Source organism: Montipora capricornis, chromosome 9 (genome assembly GCF_036669925.1).
Source record: "Montipora capricornis isolate CH-2021 chromosome 9, ASM3666992v2, whole genome shotgun sequence".
In the NCBI taxonomy this organism is placed as follows: Eukaryota; Metazoa; Cnidaria; class Anthozoa; order Scleractinia; family Acroporidae; genus Montipora; species Montipora capricornis.
The window spans coordinates 45,566,342-45,591,341 of NC_090891.1; the positions used below are offsets into that span (position 1 = coordinate 45,566,342).

The 25,000-nt window shown below is 35.2% G+C and overlaps 2 protein-coding genes across 3 annotated transcripts in view; both read left to right on the forward strand.

Moving 5' to 3' along the window:
• LOC138015491 (uncharacterized) overlaps window positions 1–19,328 on the forward strand; it is a 23,407-nt gene extending 4,079 nt beyond the window's left edge. For both annotated transcript variants that reach the window (XM_068862557.1, XM_068862558.1), the window contains exons 2-3: window positions 18,203–18,319; window positions 18,811–19,328. In XM_068862557.1, the coding sequence (XP_068718658.1) occupies window positions 18,203–18,319; window positions 18,811–18,968 (275 nt within the window). In that variant the 3' untranslated portion in view covers window positions 18,969–19,328. The remainder of the gene's footprint in view (window positions 1–18,202; window positions 18,320–18,810) is intronic.
• Window positions 19,329–22,905: 3,577 nt separating this feature from the next.
• Window positions 22,906–25,000, forward strand: part of LOC138015490 (uncharacterized) — a 4,483-nt gene continuing 2,388 nt past the window's right edge. Inside the window, exons 1-3 of the mRNA XM_068862556.1 lie at window positions 22,906–23,162; window positions 24,387–24,503; window positions 24,998–25,000. The exon at window positions 24,998–25,000 is cut by the window's right edge and continues 2,388 nt beyond it. Of these exons, the coding sequence (XP_068718657.1) occupies window positions 23,009–23,162; window positions 24,387–24,503; window positions 24,998–25,000 (274 nt within the window). The 5' untranslated portion in view covers window positions 22,906–23,008. The remainder of the gene's footprint in view (window positions 23,163–24,386; window positions 24,504–24,997) is intronic.

Consider the following 25,000-nt stretch of genomic DNA (forward strand, 5'->3'; position numbering starts at 1 on the left):
AAATTTACAGAGCCCAGTATGAAAACGCCATGTTGGTGCACATCTGTGGTGCACCAATATGGCGGCCGGAAAATAGTGTCAACATCTGTTACTTACTTTGGCTATCTAGGAGAGTGATCATCTGTACTGAACAGACAGCTATTTACCTAAGCACTTTTCCTAATGCTTTAAATTCTAAAAAGGCTCAAAACCATGAGATAAATATATATTTCTCAATAAACTCGATCGTCGCCTCGTGTCACGCACCGCTATAACTCAGAAATTCAAAATGCTCTGGTTTCCAAACGAAGCACGCTATTGAGCTTTAAAATTGCAAATGGATACAAATTTACCGCCTCTTATGCCTGATGAGGATAAAAACTTTCGTGGCTCTTTAGTTTTGGATTTTAAAAAATGATGACGTCACGTGAAAACCATCTATTGTGAATCTTGCGAATAATCACTGTTATCGAATTTGTCTTTATTATTCCAAAAGTCTTGAAACGCATCATTAGTTTCAATTTCATAAGTTAAGCTATCAGTGTCTGTGAATAATAATTTTGCTTTGCTGTCGTATTTTTGTTTGATATAATTATAATGAAAATCATACATTAACGTCTTGCTCAGATCCAAGATACACATACCTACATATGCCGGTCTGTTTAAGGTTAGTGTTTCTTTGATCTTGTGAACAGCTACTAAATTTTCATTAAAGATCTTGCTGCTAACATATGTTGGTTTGGCAGCCATTTTTAATAGTTTGTTTTCATCAGTCACTAATCTGACATCTACTCGCTTTCTAATATTTTCCATTGTTTTACCAAAGACGCTGTTATTCATTAGTTTGAAAAAGTCTTTTTCAAAAGCATTTTTGGCATTAGTTCTTTTTTGTGTGTTAAAATCAATATATTGCTTCAACCATGCGGACTGATAAAACTCTAATACTCGATGGATTTTGGTTATTTTTAAACCAAGATCTGTGTATAATTGAAGGTTTCTGTAATGGAGAACGTATTTTTCTTTATTGCTTAATGTAGGTATCAGTTTATGAACTAAACCAGTTGATACATTAAATTTATCGGCTATTTCTTGGCAATAATTAGAAAGCATATCTTTGTTGACTTTTACCTTTTCAGGTGCTAGTGGGTAGTCATTATGCAAATCATGTAGTTCTTTTGGATATGCTAGGTCTACTTCTAATATTAATCCTTTCTTGCTGTCTTCTTTATACTTGCCTAAGTCTATATTGTCTATCTGTTTTTCTGTCATCCATCTGAATCCACCAGTTGGTAGGTATTGTGACATAGCCCATCCATACAGATTGTTAGCATCAAGATACATGATATACTTTGAGGGCGCCTTCTCATCATATGTTTTCATGTATTTATTGTTAGCCTCACCATATCGATTGGCGATGTAGCTTGTCCCGCCTCGCATGCCCTTTTTGATGAATTGAAACATATCGATGTCAGTCATTAGTTCCAATTTGATATCAGTCATTTTTAGCATAGCATCCCATGACAAACCAGGAGATGTAAAATAATGGCATGGGTCTAATTTGTAGTATTGCAGGCAAGTCTTTCGGAAGTTTTCAAATACATCCGCTAATAGAAGGATGTCAGATTTAAGATATATATCGTGATATTCTCCCATATTTTTAAGAGAAAATGTATCCCATACAGTCTGAGCATGTTGATAATCTTTATCAGTAATATGTTCATCATTTAAGATGCTGTAAAAGTCTTCTTTTGATGGTAGCTTTTCATTGAATTTATCAAAGCTATCCATGAAGTCATATGGGTAGACTCCCTTCTTGCTCATTAAATCAAGTTTTTCACCTTTGAATTTTTGAGATGTATATTTTAATGATTCTTTTGGTAGGTTGCTAACTAGTTTATCAAGACTTGAGCTCATAAATTGAAAACTATCAATGAAGGTCAGATGATTACCCAACATGAAAGCCATATACTTTTCCATGTTGTTTGGTATGGCATTGATATTCATTTGACACTTTTCGCCTTTCTTGTTTGTATATGTATGCTCTTTGACTATTTCACCAATCTCTTGCATTATAAAATGACTGTCATATCCACGGAGATTGTGAAATATAACTGGTATTTTCTCAGTTATTCTGAAGTTAAGATTGCAATCTTGATGTGCGGATCCTCTGTACTGACCAGTCACATGGCAGTGATCTCTTACTCTTACATCAGTTATATTGTATTCTTTCTCACATATATGGCATTTATCAGCTTTTTGAAATTCTTTTTTATTATCTTTTGTCATTCTTAATGGTTTGTTGAATTCTTTTTTCATAACCTTCTTACAATATTTAACTTCCTCTAGCATAGCTTCCATAAATTTGTAGACAGCTTTTTCACCTCTGTAAATTTGTACTGGTTTCGTGTATTTATCATCATAACAACAAACAACCTTGTATCCATAACCACAGTCTGTATGCTTCTGATAAGCTTCAGTAAATGATTTGTCATTATTGGGTTGACATCCATGTATTTTTTCTGTGATGGCCTCAAAGTCTGCATAAATTACAAATGGAACAGCCAACTGTTTATGGAAATTATTGAATTTTAATATGCTGTTGTCTTTTGTTGGCATTTTAATCGCTTGTGTGCCATTCACTTGAATACAGTTTTTTTTATGATCAGTTAATACTCTTTCAGAACTGAAACACTGAAGACAATGCATGCAAAAATGTTTCCTCTCTTTGTGCTTTGTTTGATTGTACATAAACTTGTTGAAATCTTTGATTAATACATAGTGCTTGTTTTCATTTTCTGTTATAAGAAGCAGATTCATACAATCTTCATACTTTTCTTTTGACACATAAATGGGATATTTTTGTTTTTCTTCATAACCAAATACATTGATGTTGATCTCATTATGTTTTTCTATTTTGTTGTACTGTTTAGTATTCACTGGAAATTCAATTCCTGAATAATTCAAATTGTCAATGAATGCTTTATCCGATTTTTTTATTCTTTGAGGATTTCTGTCTTGAGGATTAAGATGTCGAATATGGCACCATCTAAAACATTCATTGTCACTGTTTTTTATGTTTATTAAACTTTGAGAACTGTTTCTGAGTTCATGTGGTAGTTTAATGTATGATGATCCTTTGATTGGTTCATATTTTACGATATTGAGATAATGGTTTTCAACTGATTCAACAGTCCAACCAGATCCCTCTGAAATCCAAACTGCAATCTTATTTAGTATGCCTTGTTTTGATACTTCAAGGGATTTGTCTATTTCTGTGTTATTTATGATAGTTTGAGCTGGACTGTTGAAATATGCGGTCTTATACACTATTTCTCCATTTGACATTTTTGTAAATGTTACCTTGAGAGTTTCAACAAATTTTAGTCCTTTCATTGATATTAATATGTTTTCAATATGGTTAGCAACAGCCTTTCTTGTGTTTTGCAGTTGCACAAGTGGGTCTTTTTTATTTTTGATGTTTATCTCATAAGACTTTGTGAACCCTTTTAAAGCTTTGTCTGTTTGCTCTATCTTAGTCCTTGGTAATGGAACTGGTTTTTTAGTCCTTGGTAATGGAAGTGGTTTGTATTCATCTCTGAATTCTATTGGTGGAAGAATTTTGTTTTCTTCATAATCATGCACCATCTGTCTGACACTCTTTCTTGGTTTCGGTATTGGTCTAATTGGTTTTGCAGTCCTCGGAGATGGTACTGGTTTATTATTTTGTTGCTTCAATAGTAATCTGATTAGTTCGGATTTACTCAGTTTTTTGAGATCCTTTCTGTTCATATTATTGTGTGTTATATTTTTCATTCTTTATATATTAACTATACATTTTATTTTTTAAGTGTCTTTTAATTTGCGTTTAAAATTCGAAGCATCCAGTTACGGATACTTAGAACTGCTTTTAAAAAATGAATAGGACAATCCTATGATTCAACATTTTCCTGATTATGTTTAATTGCATTTTTAAAATGTTTGATAGTATGCAGATGATTGTGTTTTCCAGCTAGAGAATAATTGTGTCCATTGTTGCAAATTTTACAAAACCAAGGCTTGTGAAGCATGTAATCGGTTTTTCTTTGTCTCCTTTCTTCGTCTGTGTAAAATCTCGGTCTACCTCTGGGTTTCTCGTTTTGATTTTCCATAATATATCATCTATATATTTTTTTATATGTGTTGCGTTTAAACAGATTCTTGGGAAGATACTTGGGAATGTTCTTCAGATTCTTCCGATTCTTCAGTTTCATGCAAAGAATATTCTTCAGATTCTTCCGATTCAGATTGAGACTGAGATTGAGATTGAATTTTTTTCGGAAACTTGTTCATATAATATACATTTATATATTATTTTAAATGTTTTGATCTGCGTTCAATATATTTGTTACTTTCTTCCATATGTTTAATGACTTCAAATATAACATCATCATAATAATTGCTCATAAGATACTTACATTTGTTCGTTTCATACATCTTTTTCATATGAAGTTGTTTCTCAGACACATTGTATGAACCTGTCGGGCTTTTAAATTCAAGGCATAAAGAATTGTGTTTACTTGTTGGGTTTAACAGCATGAGATCGCATTGTCCTGACATGTAACCTTTTTTCCATGATGTTGAGCGTATTAAAGGCGATTTTTGGTTTTCACCTAGACCAGCGATCATTAAAGCTTTTTCGGGATATTTGTCTCTTATAAATTGCACAACTTTGCAATGCAAGTCATATTCACTTTCAATCATTAATTTTTTGCTTTTCATGTTGTAATATCCTTTCTTTCTGATTGATGGTAAAACTTTGTTGGTTACCCAATGTTTGAATTCTCTTGCTACAGGTTGTTTGGAAGAAAGAATGAGAGAATAAAATCCTGATTCATTGATGAATATAGATTTTGCGTAAAAGCACTTAATTATGCCATCTTCGGGGCTTTTTAAGGGGGGGAACGTTTCGTTCACCCCTGATTGTGGCTTGATTTTTAAGTCCATCAATTTTTTGTCGTCTTCATGCACATGATCTCTGATCGCTTTTTGTGTGTTTTTATAGTTCAGTATCAAAGCTATTTCTTTGCCGCGGAACCATATTCGGTCTTTTTTGTCGATGTGACAATTAATGTCTATATTTAGTTCATTGTTTTTGTAATTGGTCTTTTGTAACTCCATTTATATAATTAACTATATATTTTATTTTTAAATATTTTTGAGTGCGTTTAAACATAGCCAGAAACAATTAAATATTTTTGGCTACGAATAGCAAATAAACAGTATGTACCGTAATTAAGTTGATATATTATACATATATCTGTTTATATGTTTTCAATGTCTTTTAATGGTATCCAACTGTTGAATTCATCACTGTATCCCTTCCATTTCACCAGAGCTTGTTTCTTCTTATAATCCCTCCGAATGACTTTGTCAATACGAAAGACATCCTGTATTGCTTTTAATAATTCAGGTTGATAAAAACTTCCTTGAATGTCTTCATCGTTGAGATCTTTTAATTTGTAAGTTATAGGATTAGTGTATTGGATCTTATCAACTGTGAATACTTCTTCTGTCCAATTTGGTGTATAACCCTTGTCGAACACATTCCGTTTATACTTAGATATTCTGACCTTATCACCAACCTTATAATTAGGTTTGGATGTTACTTGTTCCATATCACCATATAGATTAAAGTAAACTATACCTTCATTCCTCTTGTTAGATGCTTCAACGGGTGTCATCTTTATGCTTGAATGTTTTGTGTTATTATACTGTTTCAATATTTTTGGTTGCATGTCTAAATACTGTGTGTTACCTTGAACAGTAAACTGTTTCCACATTTTGGACTTGATTGTTCTATTCCACCTTTCAACCACCGAGGATTTCTCCTCATTTTCAGTGGAGTACATATGTATACCATTTTTCTCCAACAAGTATTTCAAATGTTTGTTATAAAACTCCTTTCCCTTATCAACCCACAGATATTGTGGTTTTCTACCTTCCTTGAATATTTCACTGAATGCCTTTGTAACACTTTCACCCTTTTTATCCTTCAAAGGAACAATCCAACCGTATTTGCTGAAGACATCAATAACCATAAGAAGATATCGGTAACCTTTATTCCATTTGCTAAACTGTTGCATTTCAACTAGATCACTTGCCCATATTTCATCAATATGATTTACGATTACACGCCGCCGAGTAAAGTTGCGTCTTATGGATGCATGTAATTCATCTGCTAATTTTTCTTGCCAGTTTTCTTTACTCGACGGCTTTTTCCGTTTTTTGAAACTCCGAGACCTAGTTTCTGTTTTGTATTGATAACATTTCTTGCCAACCAATGCCCCCATTGTCTTTCATTATACGGTACGTTGTCTAAAACTTGAACCATTTTCCTATCTGCTTTATTTTTACATTTCCTATCATCCTTGTAGACGGAATAATCAACATCGTGTTGCATTGCTATTGCATCAGTTCTTCCAGTTGGCATATCATATATTTCTAATATTTGACCAGTTTTTGGGTCATATTTCAGTTGATTTTCCAAATCATTATAAGGTCCTGTGTATTTATGACCGGGTAGTGTCCATCCGCTTTTTGGTTTTGGTAATTTACCGATAGCTTTGTGAATGTCGAGAGCACCACCATCAAGATCTTTTCTGTTTGTTGTGTATTTTTTGTTTGGTCTTCTTTTTGTTGACGGCCAACTGGAAAACATGGACTGGACTCTGGACTGGACTTTGGACTGGACTCTGGACTGGACCCTGGACTGGACTTTATTAAACGAAGTTAATATTTAACCAATAATATAACGATTAACCGTTTCTATTTAATTATTAATGATGTTACATGGTGTAGACAGGCCAAACACAACTCCTATTGGTCAGGATAGGAAATTCAGAGACCTCAGAGCTTTAATTTGCTCTAACGAGTACATCTTTCAAAGACCCCCCTTTTCTATAAGAAATAAGATATTAAAGATATTTCATAGTAAGGGCTGGTTTTGTATAAGATTCCATTTGTTCATAAGAATATGATTGCGATTAGGCACTGATGGGCGATATTCTGTAACAAACGGCAAAATTCTTTTGCGCGTTTTTTGTTTATTTTGTAGAGCCGACATTCTTTTGCTGAAATTGACTTTAGATAGGATCATGTTCAAAAGGTTATCTAGGTAACCCCTGTGTTGTAATCTTTGTTTGAATAATAATGTTATATGGTGTAGAGAGGCCAAACAAGACTCCTATTGGTCAGGATAGGAAATTCAGAGACCTCAGAGTTTTGCTCTGACGAGTACATCTTTCAAAGACCTCCCTTTTCTATATGAAATAAGGGGAGGATTTTTAAATATATTTCGTAGTAAGGGCTGGTTTTGTAAAAGATGCCATTTGTTCATAAGAATATGTTTGAGATCAGGCATTGATTGAAAGTTACTGGGCAGCATTGTTCGATTTTTCGTTTAGCTTCGTTTATGTTCCCTTGGAAAAAACATCCATTCTCGTTCTCATTCTCGCTGGTTAATAATTAAATGGAAACGGTTAAATATTAACTTCGTTTAATAAAGTCCAGTCCAGGGTCCAGTCCAGAGTCCAGTCCAAAGTCCAGTCCAGAGTCCAGTCCATGTTTTCCAGTTGGCCTTTGTTGACAATTGATTCAAAGCTTGTGATCCAACATTTTGAATTGCTGGATTAAGTTTATCCAAAGCATAATCAATAGCTTTTTTCTGTAACTTTGGATCTCGTAGCATTTCTGATGTGTAATATCTACCCATTTCAACTGCTTTTTTACCAAGATAAGGTACTCCTTTGGTTAAAAATAATTCTGCTGCTGTATTACCTAAATCTGACATGATCCCTTTGCCTGCCATCTCTGACAGGCTGTTTAGTTTCCCTGTTTTTAACAAATTTGGTCTTTTTAATGCCGCATTCAGCACAAGTGCAAAAGAACATTAGTCTGCCATTTTTAGTTGTTTTGTAACCTGAAGGCTCAGTACATTCAGTCACTTTCTTTTGTTTAACACAATATGATTTCATAATATATATAAGTTAGATATTTCTGAAATAATGTTCGATAAATCTCTCATTTTTCATTGTATCATTTATGTCGAACACTTGTAATAAATCATAATACGAATTACCCTTATTCATTTCATTTAGAAAGTATAAACAGAAATACCCGCAAGTTGTTGTTTGTATGTTTTGTATCTGATTGTTTTGGTGCAATAGAGTTAAATTTTTCTTTTTGGCATGATTTACAATCTCTTGAAATGGGGGCATACCAAACGAATCGAAATAATTGATTACATTATCCTTAACATAAGTGGCTACCCAATGACTTCCGCTCATATAAGCTGGTTCTAGATTGTAGATAAATAACGCCTGTTTATGGTTATGTGGAACATTTTCGTCTCTTGACAGTACATCATTGATTGGTATATTCAAATATTTACACCATTTTATTAGATCATGGTTGCTCAAAGGGGTGTTTTTGTGAAATTTTGGTTTCACAATATGTCTCCTATGATTGGAATGTTTCGAAAAGGCGAGTTTTTCCCTAACAGCAGTCCTTTTCCTTTTTTGGTCGAGGTTTTTTTTTTTACCATTACCAGTCACATATGGCGGGTAACTATAAAATGGAGGGGGCATTCCCATTCTAGGTGCTCCTGTACCATCTTTCGACCAAGGTGGTCTACCTATCCTCGGTGCTCCTTTTCCAGTCATCTTTTTCACAAGATCCAAAGCCAAAGGAATTCCAATGCTAGCTAACAGAGTGCCTAAAAATCCACCTGATTGTGTTTTGGTCGGTTTTATACGAACACCTGAACCCGATTGAAGGGCATTTAATATATCCTGTTTTTGTTTCGTCGATAAAAGATGTTTATATTCTATCAGCTTATTAATTTTATCTTGGGGTATAAGGAAACCACCAGTCTGTTGACCGGATCCAATCAATTTTTTAGCTCCGGCTTCTGCTAAACCACCAAGACTCAACCCAAGGGTTTTACCAATAGTTGGAAGAGCTCTCATACCAAGTGACAATACGGTACTTAAAAGACTTCCGCCGACTTGTTTTCTGATATTAGTCTTGGCGAGTTTTATATCCATTCCTTTGTTCAATTTGCGATTTTTTTGTAATCTTTTTTTTACCATTGCTGGAACATAAAGAGTGTCGTTTCCATTAAGAGAATCATTTGTTAGTCTTAGAACAATTGTTTCCCTTTTATGGTAAGCATTACTCAGATTCTTTTTTTGATTATCTGAAAGTCTTACGTTGATTTCATGAAGTTCAGTCATATAATATATGTTATATAATTCCAGTTACAAAACATATACAAATAAATGAATAGGAGTTATTGACTTGATTTCATATTACTATTTCATTTGTGGGCTTACACTATAACCAGTTCATTTCCAACTTTGTCAATGACCACTGTTTCTTCATATAAAACGATAGTATGTACGCTGAAAGGACTATCTCCTGCACTGTTCGCATTTAGTTTATACCTAAAAATCAACTGTTTGGGATCTCTTGTTACCTTCTCTGCCTGATATGATAGATCGAAATAGATCAGTGGATAGAGACTATTATAATTAGCCAAATTCAACTGGGTTCCGGTGTTGTAATCATTTTTTCTCATTGCATAAGACATCAAATCGTTGAATATTCTAACTTTGCTTTCAGAATCATATTCAGCTTCGGGATAAAAGACACCATTACCATATTCTAATCTGCATGTTGTCAAATAACTACCATTCCCACGATCGGCATTTATATTAAATGTATCAAATTCATATGGATTTGCCGCTTCATTCCTTGTTTTAGCTCGTTGTAGGTATACAAAAATTGCTTTGACATTGTCGATACTAGAAGAAATCTGGAAGAATCCACTACCATTCCTAGGACTAGACATTTGATACATTTCTCTGAGATACGTCCATTTATCCTGTTTTAAAAAAGAACCAACGAACTTATCATACAGACTGTCTTTTGGTGTCAATTTTGGAACCCATAGTAGAAATCTGTTAATGACAACCCTTCCATCATCAACTGCATCAAGTTTTTGAAGTAGTTCTCTGTCATCCGGTAGCTTTAAAGTAAATTCAAGCTGCATTGGTACCAGCATCTTACCCTCCAACTCTTCAAAAAAACTGTAACGATTAAGAGGTATGATTCTATTGACATCGGAATTTCCGGTTGTTAAAAGTCGTCTAGCCTCAAATCCTGCATTTTGATTGGCATTTGCTATAAGATGACTTGTATCCAAGTACCAAAGACTATTTTTGGCTACTGAGCGACTAAAATCGTCGTCACTATATTCTAGCAGGTTTTTTACAAAAACAACCTTATGAAGATTGTCAGTATCGTACACAATTTTCCCAGCGCTTTTTATCATCATATGAGTAATCAATGAATGAGAACCATTAATAACTGTTATACGATCTGCACCATAAGCTGTACCATCAGCCAATTTTTGTACCTGGAACTGGATCTCGAAATAAGCATTGTACCAATCGTAAAAACTCGATCGATCATTGATTGTGAATGTATATCCATTTTTCTCCTGATGTTGACCATTGGCTGGGGTTCTAATTACATCATCAAGTTGGAAACGCACCTACTCATTTCTTTGTAAAAATTCGCTTGTTCTAAAAGCCATTTATACTATTATATTATATAATTTTGCTATCATGTTATTTATTTGAAGACTCTACGCCTCCTTCCAGATCCTGATATCAATCTATTGAGGATCATATCAGTACTTTCATCTTTCTGTTTAATGGGTGAGGATGGAACAATTGCCCTTTGTGTTGTCGCTCCTTTTCTCAAATTTGCCAATTTTTTCATTATTAGGTCTCCTGACTTTTCTGCCGCCGCCTTACCAATTTTATCACCTGCATGGGAAACCCCTGATTCTAATGCCTTTTTTGCTATTGGCTTAGCAAATTTCTTGAAAACAGATGATGCCACACTCTTTAACGGTTTAAAAATATTATCGACGATAAGTCCAGACCCTTTGTGTTGAAAAACAAATCTACCAAGTTTTGGATGATAAAACCTCTTGAATTCATACGGTTTCATTTATATTTTTATGTTATATTATTCTATGCTTTTTAAAATTAGTGAAAAAGCTGTCTCCGCTCCATTTAGATCCAGTAATCTTCTTTTTCCATCGGTTATCCAGATTCTGATTGACGAAATTGTAATTTTATTAACTGGATTAAATGTGACTCGTCGTGGTTCGAGGGTGAAGGAGTAACTTGGAGTTAGTACACTGGTTGAGAATGAATAAATGATGTCTGTTTCTTTGCCGTCTACAAGCGATTTGTTAATTAAATCACAATGAATATTGAGTATGTCTGTGTCTTGACTGAGATTTGGCAATCTTGGTCCAATATTCGTTCCACTTGCCAATATCTTTTTGTCGAAACCGATTAGTTCATTGAAATTGCTTGCTCTTAAATCAAGTTGGTAATTTTCAGCTTATGTAACCGTGACCCTGAATGAAGAGTTATCGGATACGTATCACCACTTTTTGTTAGATTTTTTATGTATGTGTTGAAATCTGTATAATTCCATACACCGGCTGGAAGTGTAATGTTTTTAAAAGTTAAACCATTATCTGAGCTATATTTAATTAATTGATTTTTGTATCCAGCATTGACATTGAACCAAGTGAATGACATGTTGACGACTCTGTTAAGACCAATAACATATTGCTTGTTATTGTCTAGAATTATAGGTCTGTCGAAATTTGTAGTGAAATCTTCTGGTTTATTATCCCCTTGATTTTTTACAGAATATGATGATAAAACTATCTCTCGTTGCATTATATAATGAAGTTACATTAAATTTTGAAATATTGTTTGTATAATTTACCATATTGTGATTTGTTAATTGTCGACATTTTTAATAATGTGTCCAATATAGAAACACCCATATTTCGCATGTCAATGCTTGTATTACCAGCCAATATCTCACCAATGATCAAATCCAATTTTTTTATGAGTTCTTTCGGTTTGTTGAAAAATATCACATTACCACCTTTTTGTTTTTTCCTACCAGAACCTTTTATTGTTTCGATTTTATTTTGATAATGTTTTATGTATTCATTTAGAGTTCTCATAGCGCGATCCACTCTTTTGTTTTCCTCTTGCCTATCAGCTTCCGTTATATTCCCACTTTTGTATTGCTTTGTAACGTTTCCTTTGTAGGCTTTCAATTGATTTCTTTTAAATTTAGCATCATTGACAATCTTATTGAGATATTTTTTGTTCTTTCGTTGAGTCATTTCTTGTTGATTCATTACCTTTTCAACAGAATCATAATTTTGAAGACCAAGATCACCCAATATCTCATTATCCATATCTTCTTCATCCATTCCATAATCTATCTCATCGTCGTCATCATATTCTGGTGGTAATTCTGGTTCTTCAGGAAAGTACTTAGGATCAACATGAATCTCTTTTTTTCCTTCCAGAAGATCTTGTAAAGATTCTTCATATGTTGGCGGTTTTGGCACCAGTTGTTTTTCTTGCTGTGGTAAAACAGGTTGTTCAAATAATTCACCAATATTCATATCTGGAACTTCATCCTCTATATCAATGCCGTAATCAGGAACTTCTCCTTTCTTCAGTGGTCGTTTTTTCCTTGGCAACCTTAAAACCTGATTACTATCAATAACATCATCTAATTTACTTGTAATTGGTTTGAATACTTTTGAAAATCCCTGCTGACTGGTCTGCTGACCAATATCATGCTTTTTAATTGCATTACGGACATAATTGATCTTATCCCCTAATTCAGATTTACTCTTTGCGAGTTCTTTCCACTTAAGTAAACTCATTTTTGTTATATTATTACGTTACATAAAATGGAAATTCATATATAAAAAATAACGTTTTACACCGTGTTGAACACCATGTTGAACACCGTGTTATACACCATGTTATTGAAACAATATACCCATATAATATAAAAATGAAAATACCAAATTATGATACTGACGATAAAGTCACATCCAATTTTAAACAATTATATGATTTTATGCCTGATCGATGCTTCCGCATGTTAATTTGTTCGCCTTCAGGAGGAGGAAAAACGAATCTTTTGATGCATATGATTTACAATTTGTTGTACTTTGATAAAATATACCTTTATGCAAAAAACTTAGAGCAGTCAATCTCATGGATGAGTTCGAACCAATAAGTGATGAAGCTGGTTATGATGTTATTGAAGCAAGCAATGATCAAATTATTCCTGTGAATGATCTTGATAGTGAAAGTCAGAAATTGGTAATATTTGACGATTTTGTATGTGATAGAAACCAAAAGCCATTAGTTGACTATTTTATACAGGGGAGACATAAAAACTGCTGTGTTATATATTTGAGCCAAAGCTACTATAAGACACCAAAAGATATTAGATTAAACTGTTCACATTTTGCCATTTATAATTTCCCGAGTACTAATGAAAAAAGTCTCATATGTCGTGAAAACAATGTCTCAAAACAATTATACGAGAAAGCAACTAGAGACCCTTTTAGTTTTATATATATTGACAAACCTAAGAAACAAGTAAAGAAGAATTTTGATGAAAAAATATAAATGAATTGTAAAACTCAATTATATATGAGTTACTCAAATGGTAAATTACCTGAAGAAACAACATCGCATGACAAAATTATTGAAATAGTGAAAGGATTGCCTGGTGTTGGTTTTAAACTAACAGATGACGGTGATTATGATATTCAAAATAAAAAACTGAGAAATATAGCTTCACCGCAAGCGAATACCGATGCAACCACTAAGAGTTATGTTGATTCAGAGGTTTCAAAGACATTAAAATTGGATGGAAGCAATGCAATGACTGGAGCCCTCAATATGGATAACAGACGTGTTGAAAATATAGCCCCTGCTCGGCACGGTTTTAGCGATGCTGTCAGCAGTTTACATCTCCATAACGTTTATTACAATCTTAATGTTGATGATGGGTACATAGAAGCACAAAATCCGATTGACATGAAAAATCAAAAAATCATAAATTTGGCCGATCCTATCATTGATCAAAAAGACGCCATGTCATACGATTTTTTCACCAAAAATTATTTGAGAATCAACTCTCGTGGAGATGTCGACATGCTTGGTAGGCGATTTTCAATTTAGGAGAACCTCAATATGAGGATCAATTATTCACTATTGCGCAGGGTAATACAAGATTCATGCGTCATGACGGTGTAACAATAGATATGAGGAATAAAAGAGTTGTTAATGTAGCCAACCCAACAGGGAACACTGACGCTGTCAATAAACAATACCTTGAAACACATACCACAAACTTGAGATTGGGAGATTATTTGAAAAGAGATGGGACAGTTTCCGTAACTGGTGCTTTCGACTTTGGTGACAATAAAATTACAAAGGTTGGTAACGGTTCAAATTCGACTGATGTTGTAAATAAAGGATACATTGATACTGCATTAGTCGCCAAACCAAATGTCAATCAGGTTGTGTTACGAGATGGCATACAGGAGATGACTGGAGATCTCGACATGTCAAACAAAAAAATAAAGAATCTTGCTGATCCAACAGGTAGAAATGATGCCACTGGAAAAGGTTACGTTGATCGATTATTTTTGGATGCACTTCGATTAGATGGTTCAGCTCAAATGACTGGAAATTTGGATATGAACAATAAACGAATAATCAATGTCGCAAATCCCCTTAGTGAAACCGATGTTGTAAATAAACGATATTTCGAAACACATGTTGAAAACATGGATTTGTCTGATTATGTGAAAAGAGATGGGACAGTTTCCGTGACTGGTGATTTTGACTTTGGTGACAATAAAATTACAAAGGTTGGCAATGGTACACAATCGACCGATTTAGTGAATAAAGGATACATTGATACTGCATTAGCCGACAAACCAAATGTCAATCAGGTTGTGTTACGAGATGGCACACAGGAAATGTTAGCTGATCTGAATTTGTCTTTGAATAAAATAATAAATTGCGGACAACCAACTGGTACTAGAGATGTGACTAACAAAGCTTATGTCGATAATCAGTTCTCAAGATGTTTAAAATTGGATGGAAGCAATAATATGACTTCAAATCTAAACATGAACAATCAACGAATAATAAATCTCGGAAACGCTACACATAATCAAGATGCCATAACTTTGAAGCAAGTAAATGATGCTTTTTCAACTATAAGTACCAAAAACAATGAATATACAGACCAAAAAATAGCAGAGAGTCATATAAGCACACACGAAAATCGAAAGAACGTTTTGGCACACGCTATGGATGATGGAGAATTCAGTGAAGATTTCGGAATACAGGATGTTAATTTAATCACCTATAATGACTCACCTCATAAAACCAACAAAAAAGCATTCTCTTTGAAGGTTCAAAAAACAAATGACGGATCTAGTCTGTTTAAAGGAAGGTTTGATTTCAATTTATTCAAGATGATACGTGATGATTTCAGTGACAATTATACAGTGTGTGTTGAAGTCTATTTCGAAAAAGATGGTAGACATGACACAGAGTTCAGCAGATTCAACATTCAACAAGACTGAACATGAACATCGACAATTACAACACAATAAAAGTCAATGCTGATTATAAATATTATCGCAGTATATTGAATTTGAGTCCTGATGGTAATTCTAAACAAATCCAAAGAAGGTTGTATGTTAATGTTCAATCTGTTTATGACAACCTTAGCCCTAGTCTATTGCCTTTATACGTTGTGATTTATGGCATTAAAGGTGAAGCTAAAAACGATCTCGATTTCACGATCTATGATTATGAAAAGGCGTATGAGGTTGCAAATAATCAATTTCAACTACATGTACCAATCGATATGAATAACAACAAAATAACAGGTTTACCATCACCTGTCAATGACACGGATGCAGTCAATCTGTCGTACCTTTTTAACACAAATCTTGTATCTTATTTATGGGGAGAAACATCAAGAGCTTCAGTTGCTACTGAATGTATTTTTACACTCATTTGAGGGTATGTAGCAATGCCAACAGATATGTTCATCGCAGCTGTAACTTTGATTACTGATAAATTATATCCCCTTTCAAGCAATCATAGGCTGACAATAGAAACAACAAATACATCCGTTTATAATCTCGATTTTTCTTCAAAAAGAAGCATCGCTGTAAACATTAACAGACTTTTCTCGAATATCCAAAAATTAAAAATTACATATTCAGGCACTGCAGACTCAAGAAAATTTCATTTTATAATTTCACATAAGTCTTTTGGTCGTTAAAATAATATGGCATTATAAACGATATTAGACCGTCATACTGTCTTAATGCAAAGGTGTAATATAACGTAAATATATATGTATATCGAATTATTGCTTGAATATGTGACATACAATTTTGAAAAAACAAAGGAAAAACATCCAAACATTGACGATAAAATATTGAAATCAGCACTTGTTTACAGATACCTGCATTTTTATCATCTCGAAAGAGATATATCTATAAATAAGATTCTTGAACTCAATAATGGTGAAATAGGTCTTCTTGGATCAGGTAGTGGCTGTCTAACATGGTTACTTGAAAAGATCTTCGGTTGGATTGATATATTAAATTCACATAGTGTATTACATGATGCTTCCGGGAGGTTTTATGTCCACCATAAGCTCGGTAGAGGTTACACTTATGCTATTTCAGAAAAATACACAAATAAACTGATTAAAAGATCACCTTTTTGTGGTCAAGTCAGTGGTATACTATATTGTCTATGCAGACGATTAACAATCTATACTATAATTATGACTGACAAACGAAAAAAATTATTCGACTGGAATCATATTTCAGATTCACTGACTGAAGATCACGTTGATGAACTAAAAAGTTATTATAAAACATACCACAGAAAATGTTGGGCTTATAAGCAGGCTGTGAAACGGTATAAAAAATTAAAACTGATGGGAAATTCTATTTCAGTCATAACTGGTACTGGTGGAATTATTAGTGCTGTGGTGACAGGAGGTATAGCTCTTGTAGCAATAAGCACTTGTGCTTTGCTAATCAAGTCTTACATGGATTTCCAATCACTGGATCTTAAAATACAAAATTGCACATACGCATACCAAAGTTATCAACATCTATTGAATTCAATAAAAGACATGTTGAGAAGCGGTGATTTTCAACCATCGTTTGACACAGAATTAAAAAATGTAGATGATTTTGTGACTGATGTTTGTCCTAGTGTTGATAAGTTCTACGCTAAATACAATGACAAATTCATTCCTTAACTATTGTGTTTATTTCATCGATTATCAGTGTCTTTATGTCCTTCCAATATTGTTCATATGATTGAAGTGTCTTTTTGGATTTACTCGTCTTGACCTTTTCAAAAGGAAGATCAAGCATTTTAAATATTTGTTTCAAAATGAAATTTATGTTAATCATACGCTTTCTGTCTATATTCACAGATTTTACGACCTTACCAATTTCAACAAAAATTCTCAATATCTTATCTCTATTTTTCACGGTTATCTGAAAACCATTTTTTACAGCTATATTATTCATTATGTTTTCTTTGGTAAACACTTTTACGATGGAATCTATGCTTATTTGAGTGAAAATCAACAAATTCTATAAGTGGTTTATAGCCATTAACTGTCCCACATTTTTTACAAACTAGCATATTGTTATCATTCCCTATATCAGGTTGACTGCAGCATTGCTCAATTTCTTTCGTATGTTTCGAGATTTGCTTATTACAAAATGGACAAAATATTTCTTCAAAATGTGAAAGTTCTTCATGAAATTCTTTACAACTCATTATACTATTATCATTATACTATTATCATTATACTATCATATGAAATATTATTTTAAAAACATATAGATTTCCAAAAATAGTAGAACAAAAATTGGTAGCCATTAAATGGAAAGTAGTATGGAGTTGGGTTGGTATGAGAACATTTTTGCAAAAAATGTGCTCGTACCCCCAACTCCTATACTACTGGTGAAACGGAGCTGAAGAACTAAGAAAGAAATGAGCAAACAGATGTCCAGAAAAAAAAAATGACACGAAACTTGCTCCTGCATATATTCTAGATATAAAACATACGCTACACGAAGGAGGATTATGAACATATATTACAAATAAAAAGTCGGAGGGGGGGGGGGGGAGGTGTTTAAGTAGATCATTGAAGGATACCGCAAGTTTGTTCTTATGTTTTGCCAACTGACTTTTAGAAACCGCAGACAAGCGCACTCACATTTTGGAAAGAAATACGTTGAAGGAACTGGGTGGACCCATGAAGCTCAGTGGAAAGCGAAAAGACGAAAACGAGAAAATCTCCTTTGTTACTGGTAGGAACAAAGTTTCTTTTGAGTCCCTTAATACATTACTTGAGGGGTAATCTCTGACTTTTTCCAAGCTCACCATGCTACTGAGGTAACAATCCACGACTGCGTTCGGCTTACCCATTTTTCCAAATTTAGATCAAAACTAAGAAACACGTTGCCGGAAAAACCTACGAAAGAAACGCAGGGAGGCGACAAAACTAGTGGACACAAACTATTATACTTCACTTTTCAGTCAATTTCGTGTCTTTCAGTGTCAAGGTCAAGAAATAATTGCCACTTTTCAATTTCTTTTGCTGGAGAAAGCTTTTGGGGAAATGGTTGTACACATGCACAGAGCCTTTGACCGTTGGCTATTTTGATTTGCGTCCAGTAATTGGTTGATTGCGTTGCCGTTCACTATTCGTGTCATCGACTTCTCTAATTGCTTTTAAATGGTTTCAATACTTCTTTCAACCGTTGTAGTCGATGACGATGGAATGTTTTTGATTTTTCAGGTAAAGGGATATCGGATTGTTTAAAATGCGTCGTCGAGAAATGCGGTGAAGCTGCTTTGGAATGCGAGTTGATTCCAGAGCCTGAAATAATTGCATGTCTGCTGGAGAAATGTGCTATCTATGTTATAGAGTGCATTGGGGTCTGCCTTCGCAATTGAATGACCAACTTAAAAAAAATCATTAAGGGTTTTTTTTTAAATTATTTTTTTCAAACTGTTGTAGGTATGACCCTTTAGTACCTTTAGAATTGAGTTCCATTGAATAGAGCAGAGCTCGGCAGAAATTCAAATTAACTTTTGGTTTAATGTAAAACAAATTTGTAATGCGGAGTTCGGTAAGGTCTCCAAACCACGTTTATAATAGATGCATCATTTTTCTTCCTCAAAACACCGTTTATAATTAAGACTGTGATTGTGTAAGACTCGATGACTCAAATCTGAGTGAGAAAGTAGCTTTTCATCCTTTTTGTTACAAGTCAACCAACATATACAATGAATAAAGATGGTTTTATTGGGGTAGTTTGACATTTCTATTTCTTTAGTGGTTTTTTTCGTTGAGCCTGGTGAAAACTTCATAAATCTTACTTACAATAACAATTTCTGCGTTACTGGAGGGTCGATCCAAAATCCCATATTCAATATACAATTGCTACCTTGTCACTCAACTTTCCCAACTTTCCGGTATATTGCGCCTTCAATTAATGTATCTCTGAAGATGGTTAACGATTATTCTTTTTAGTCGCGGTAAATATATACATCCATCCTCGGAGACCCAGGGGCGGTTAGCTGTGGCGAGAGGAAATAAATTGGGCAAAGAAATGAAGCGTCGCAGATTTACAAGTAAACCTGCAACGCTGGATTTCTTTGCCCGCCTTATTTCCTCTCGCCCCAACTAACCGCCCCTGGGTCTCCGAGGATGATATACATCTTATTCGATGGTTTTACATATAATACGCGCGGATATTTTGCGAGTTGCGTGGAATTTTTTTCCGAGCCCCGCATTGCCGAGGACAAATACGAGCCATGAGCAAAATGTCCGCCATCCTCGGAGACCTACTATGCTTTTCTTTGTCGCCGTTTTCTTTTGCCCGTTTAGACTTCCCCTTGCCTCCGCGATCTGCCCCTGGGTCTCCGAGTATGAATGTCCGCGAGTATTATATGTTAAACCATCGAATAAGAGATTTATTATCCCACTACAAAAAGGTGTTTTATTGCTTCAATTTTATTTGGCAAGAGTGTTTCTAAAAAAAAATTTATCATCCGTCCTTCAGGGCGCTTGTGAAAGTTGGTAAGCAGCACAGAAAGGCAGCCAAATGTCCTTTATTCCTTTGTATAAACGAAATGACAAGTGACAAGCTAACTTCTAAGGCGTTGTATCGTGTTAAAACAATTTCTTTCATTGAAAAACTCCCGTTCCGTCTGTATATGTTCTGTTCTAAACCGGTCAAACCGGGACGCTACAGTGTATTACCGTCTCATATTTTGCGCGTTCTCTTGACCAAATATGGTAAAATAACGTAATAGTGGAATAATAATCTGCCACTATTCACCGAGACTGAAAAGAATAACTGTTTTTTAAGTATGTACACACGAACAACACTTGTTCTCAACATTTGCAGAAGAGTAGTTTAGGAGTTGGGGGTACGAGATCATTTTCAATTTAAAAACTGATCTCTTACTCCTCAACTCATATACTTCTATCCAGCTGCTGGGTCCATTTTCTGTAATCCAAGATGGCGGTCAAATTTTTAAATCCAAGATGGCGGCTAAAATCTATAATGAAATCATGTGACTCAAACTTTTTTCTAAGGTCAGTCTTACAAAATCTAAAATCCAAATACTGTTATCCAATGCTGGACACAAGCGAACCCAAGCAGATGATTTTTGATTAAAATTTAATTGGAAAGAAACAAATAGAAAAATCAAATGAAAAATTATTGTGTATTTAAATATTTGCATAAGCGTGAATTTAAGCCTGAATTTATTCATCGAAAAAGAGCTTGCTCTTCTGTCTTTATTTAGAGTTGTTTTCAATTGAGTGTCGAAAGTAATTAGCAAATTGCTTCGGTTTATGATCAGTTCACTCAGTGATTGGTTCAAAGTTCTCGCGCCACATTTTCAACCAATCAGAAGTGAAACCAAAACCAATCGTGGCTCGCGCGTGCACATTTTCCCGCGCTTTGTGTCGGCTACGGGTAATTTTTTCGAGTTTTGATTGGGTTACCAGATTTTCTCCGTCCTGTAATCGATTAGACCCTGGGATTGCAAAATCCTAGTAACGAAGACATTCAGTTCATCCTTTTTTAACGGGAGTTGTCTAAGTGAGTGAGTGAGTGAGTGAGTGAGTGAGTGAGTGAGTGAGTGAGTGAGGGAGTGAGTGAGGAAGTGAGTGAGTATAAGATCGCGTGCATGAATCACTAAACTTATGAGGCCTCTGTTCAGTTTTATCAATTAATGTCCATTTTCAGTTATTCTGTTTGCGGCCTACTTGTTGCCTTTTCCTTTCTTAATTTTCCTTATTAAAAGAGAAATTTTAGAGAATTTAAGGCAAGGTTTTGACAATCGCATGATAATTTGATTGGCAAACATTTTAGGGAAGCCGGTAGGATTTGAGCGGAAAAACAGCCTTTGGAGTCAAAATGCCTATAAAACCTCTCCAATGAGCTTTCATGTTGATATTCCAGTAAGATGTCTGATATTTTAGAATTTCGAACCATTTTGTAAAAAATCTCAACAGTTGTCATCAAAGGCAACTTGCTCTCTGACACTTGCCGACGCAATGTGCATATTTTTGTCATGGTCGAGATCTCTTATGCCAAGAAATCATAATCAATTGACCATTTGTTTTGTTTTGCTGAAATTGAAAGTACAAATTTCCCACAGGTAGAAGCAGGGGTTTCAATAACTACTGAAATAGCCGTCCATGATAGCCCATTGAAGGCGGCAGTTTGACAAGTTTATGATAACATTTTTAGTGAAAATCAAGGCAAACTAGCTGGCGGTGTGAGGCAAAGCAGGCGGCGGTATACCGCCGGTAACCGGCTTCTATTGAAACCCATGTAGACGTGAACTCGTCAGGCTGGCATATTGAAAGCTGCCGAGATGCGTAAACAAACTTATTTTGGTAGACATGCTCGTAAGAGCAAAGCTTTAGAGAGGTTGATGACTATGCAAAATAATGTTGAGATATAACACTTAAATTCATCTTATCCGTGTTATCTCTGTTTTTGTTTTTGTTTTTTGTCTTTTACCCGAGAAAGCTTATCATAACACCATAGTGTAGCTTGATCAAGTTCCTAGTTTACTGGCTTTACATTTATAATTTCAAGATTCTCGTCAGTGTGTTCTGCCCTATGTGGTTTGAGCACATGAACAATAAGATGCTTGCTTAGTTTGTTGATATACCAGAACAGGAACTAGCCTTGATTAACGATACTACAGCCATTAAGGGCGAGACGTGTCGGCGGTACAAACTCAAACCGCGACATAAAAACTTAAGCCCTAAGTGCGACCCACATTTATATTTAAATTTATATTTAAAAAAATGAAGCGGTTTTTAAAAACACTTCACGATAAAAAACTTGCGATAAAACATTTCGTAAAAGTATATTAAAAATTTGTTGACGAGGTTTCGACGTTTCGCTAACGTCATTATCCAATCAAGGAGTGAAAGATAAAAAATATTTAAATACTAAAAAGACAATAGGGAATGGAAGGTTCCTTTAACAAAGAGTTTTGCGCGAATGGAATCAGTCTGCATGTTGAGACTAGGATTGCGCTCCTTGATGAAAAGCATCTCGTAGACAAGACAGTCAAAATTATCCTTGGCACTTTTTCAGAATGCGGAATTGGCTTTCTTTGAGGAGGCTTGTATCCCTATGGACTGTCGAAAAGTGTTTACCCATCGCAGAGTTTTTATGTCCAAGAATACGTTGATGAGGTTGTCGAGCTGTAAAGCCGACATAATCTGAATAACACAGATCACATGTAAACGACAACGCATTGTTGATTTACGATTGGAGGCTTGATTTCTCTAGGCTTGAGGTCTTGTTCCAATTTTCTGCTGATAAACACGTGTTGTGGTGTAGTGCCAATCTTGTGACTGAGATCACGCATTTGCCACTCGCACAACGCTGGTTAAATGAAAAGAAATTGGAACATTTGGTGTAAGACCTCGCCTAGCCTCGTGCATTTACCTGATGTATCTTAGAACCCTCGAAGACAACCGCACCATGTCTCTGAAGCTGATCATTGTTTTCCTGTTGCTCAGTTTTATAGGAATAACTCTGTCCAAATATGTAGAGAACGAAAACAATCAGGCTTACTTGCGAGGATCTAGATTCTCCAACAAAGGTGAGATCATTTAGTTCCTATCACTCAGTGTCAGATTACTTGATCAAATGGTGTGCTTAGCACTCGGACGTAAACAATATTTTTCAAACTCATTTATAATTCACCGAGTACAGGTTGAAGAAAAGACAGGCCTGGGATGCCCGTTTTAATTAGTATACATAGGACCTTTCCAAGATCCTTTTCGCCATACAGGGGAGAGAAATAGGTGAGACCGCAAGCAATGATTTCTTTCGGAGGAGGCGCTGTCCCCATTTGAAGTTGCGTGTTTAGGGCAAATTGGGCCGGCCATGTCGTGTCCCTCGTGCGTGGGTATCTCGCGAGGAAAAATTGAAATATCCTCTGGTAACTCAAAATGGCGCCCAATTATTCCCATAAAGAACATTTCGGGGGTTTGTTTGGAACTCCTGCCGTGCAATCTCAATCATTGGAAACCAGCCCTAAAGAAGGACAACCGAGATTGCGTATGCGCGAAGCTTGATTTTGTTAAGAAAGAAAGGTGGAATTTTTCTTTCTGTGAACACTGATGTTGAAGATTGTTTAGTTTCAAACGGGAGGATAAGTTACGTTCTACTAGACTGTGGAGTAAGTAAAGTAAAGTAATTATCATTATTTACCCTCGGATTTTTAGAGTAGCTAATAGCTAATATCTCCGAGCACTGAACCGTCAGAACAACGTTAAGAATCCCAACTGGCCGGAGGCAAACCAGTTGGCTATTTACAAATTAGTGCAGCCAACAAATTGAACGAGTGGTCAGAACATGTCTTGAACCCGGGATCTCCGGATCTCAAGGCAAGTGCCCTAACCACTGGACTGCACTGCTTCCGCAATTATAACAACGTCTTAACTACATGTAAGTCTTCCCCCCACCCCTGGGGTAAAACTGGAAAATGTATGTTTTTCAAGTGGTGTTTGTTTGTGTCTGTCAAGCTGGTAACAGTTAAGCTGAGTTCAGCGTTGACTGAGCCAGCGCAGCGGAGGAGAACGGTTGAGTCATGCAACTGTTCTGAGCATCTTGGAAACGGGTGAAACGGAGCTGAAGAACTAAGAAAGAAACTTGCTCCTGCATATATTCTAGATATAAAACATACGCTGCATGAAGGAGGATTATGAACATATATTACGAAGAAAAAGTCTGAGGGCAGGGAAGGGGGGGGGGTGTTTAAGTAGATAAATGAAGGATACCGCAAGTTTGTTCTTATGTTTTGCCAACAACTGACTTTTAGAAACCGCAGACAAACGCACTAAGATTTTGGAAAGAAATACGTTGAAGGAACTGGGTGGACCCATGAAGCTCAGTGGAAAGCGAGAAGACGAAAACGAGAAAATCTCCTTTGTTACTGGTAGGAACAAAGTTTCTTTTGAGTCCCTTAATACTTTACTTGAGGGGTTATCTCTGTTTTTTCCCAAGCTCACCACGCTACTGAGGGTTTTCACGGTAACGGTCATCCTTTTATTCCAAAAAGTGTTCACAATCCACGACTGCGTGCGGCTTCCCCATTTTTCCAAATTAAGATAAAAACTAAGAAATACTTTGCCGGAAAAACCTAAGAAAGAAACGCAGGGAGGCGACAAAACTAGTGGACACAAACTATGATACTTCACTTTTCAGTCAATTTCGTGTCTTTCAGTGTTAAGGTCGAGAAATAATTGCCACTTTTCAATTTCTTTTGGGGAAATGGTTGTGCACATGCACAGAGTCTTTGACCGTTTGCTATTTTGATTTGCGTCCAGTTGTTCACTAATTCTGTCATCGACTTCTCCAATTGCTTTTAAATGGTTTCAATATTTCTTTCAACCGTTGTACTCGATGACGATGGACTTTTTTATTTTTCAGGTG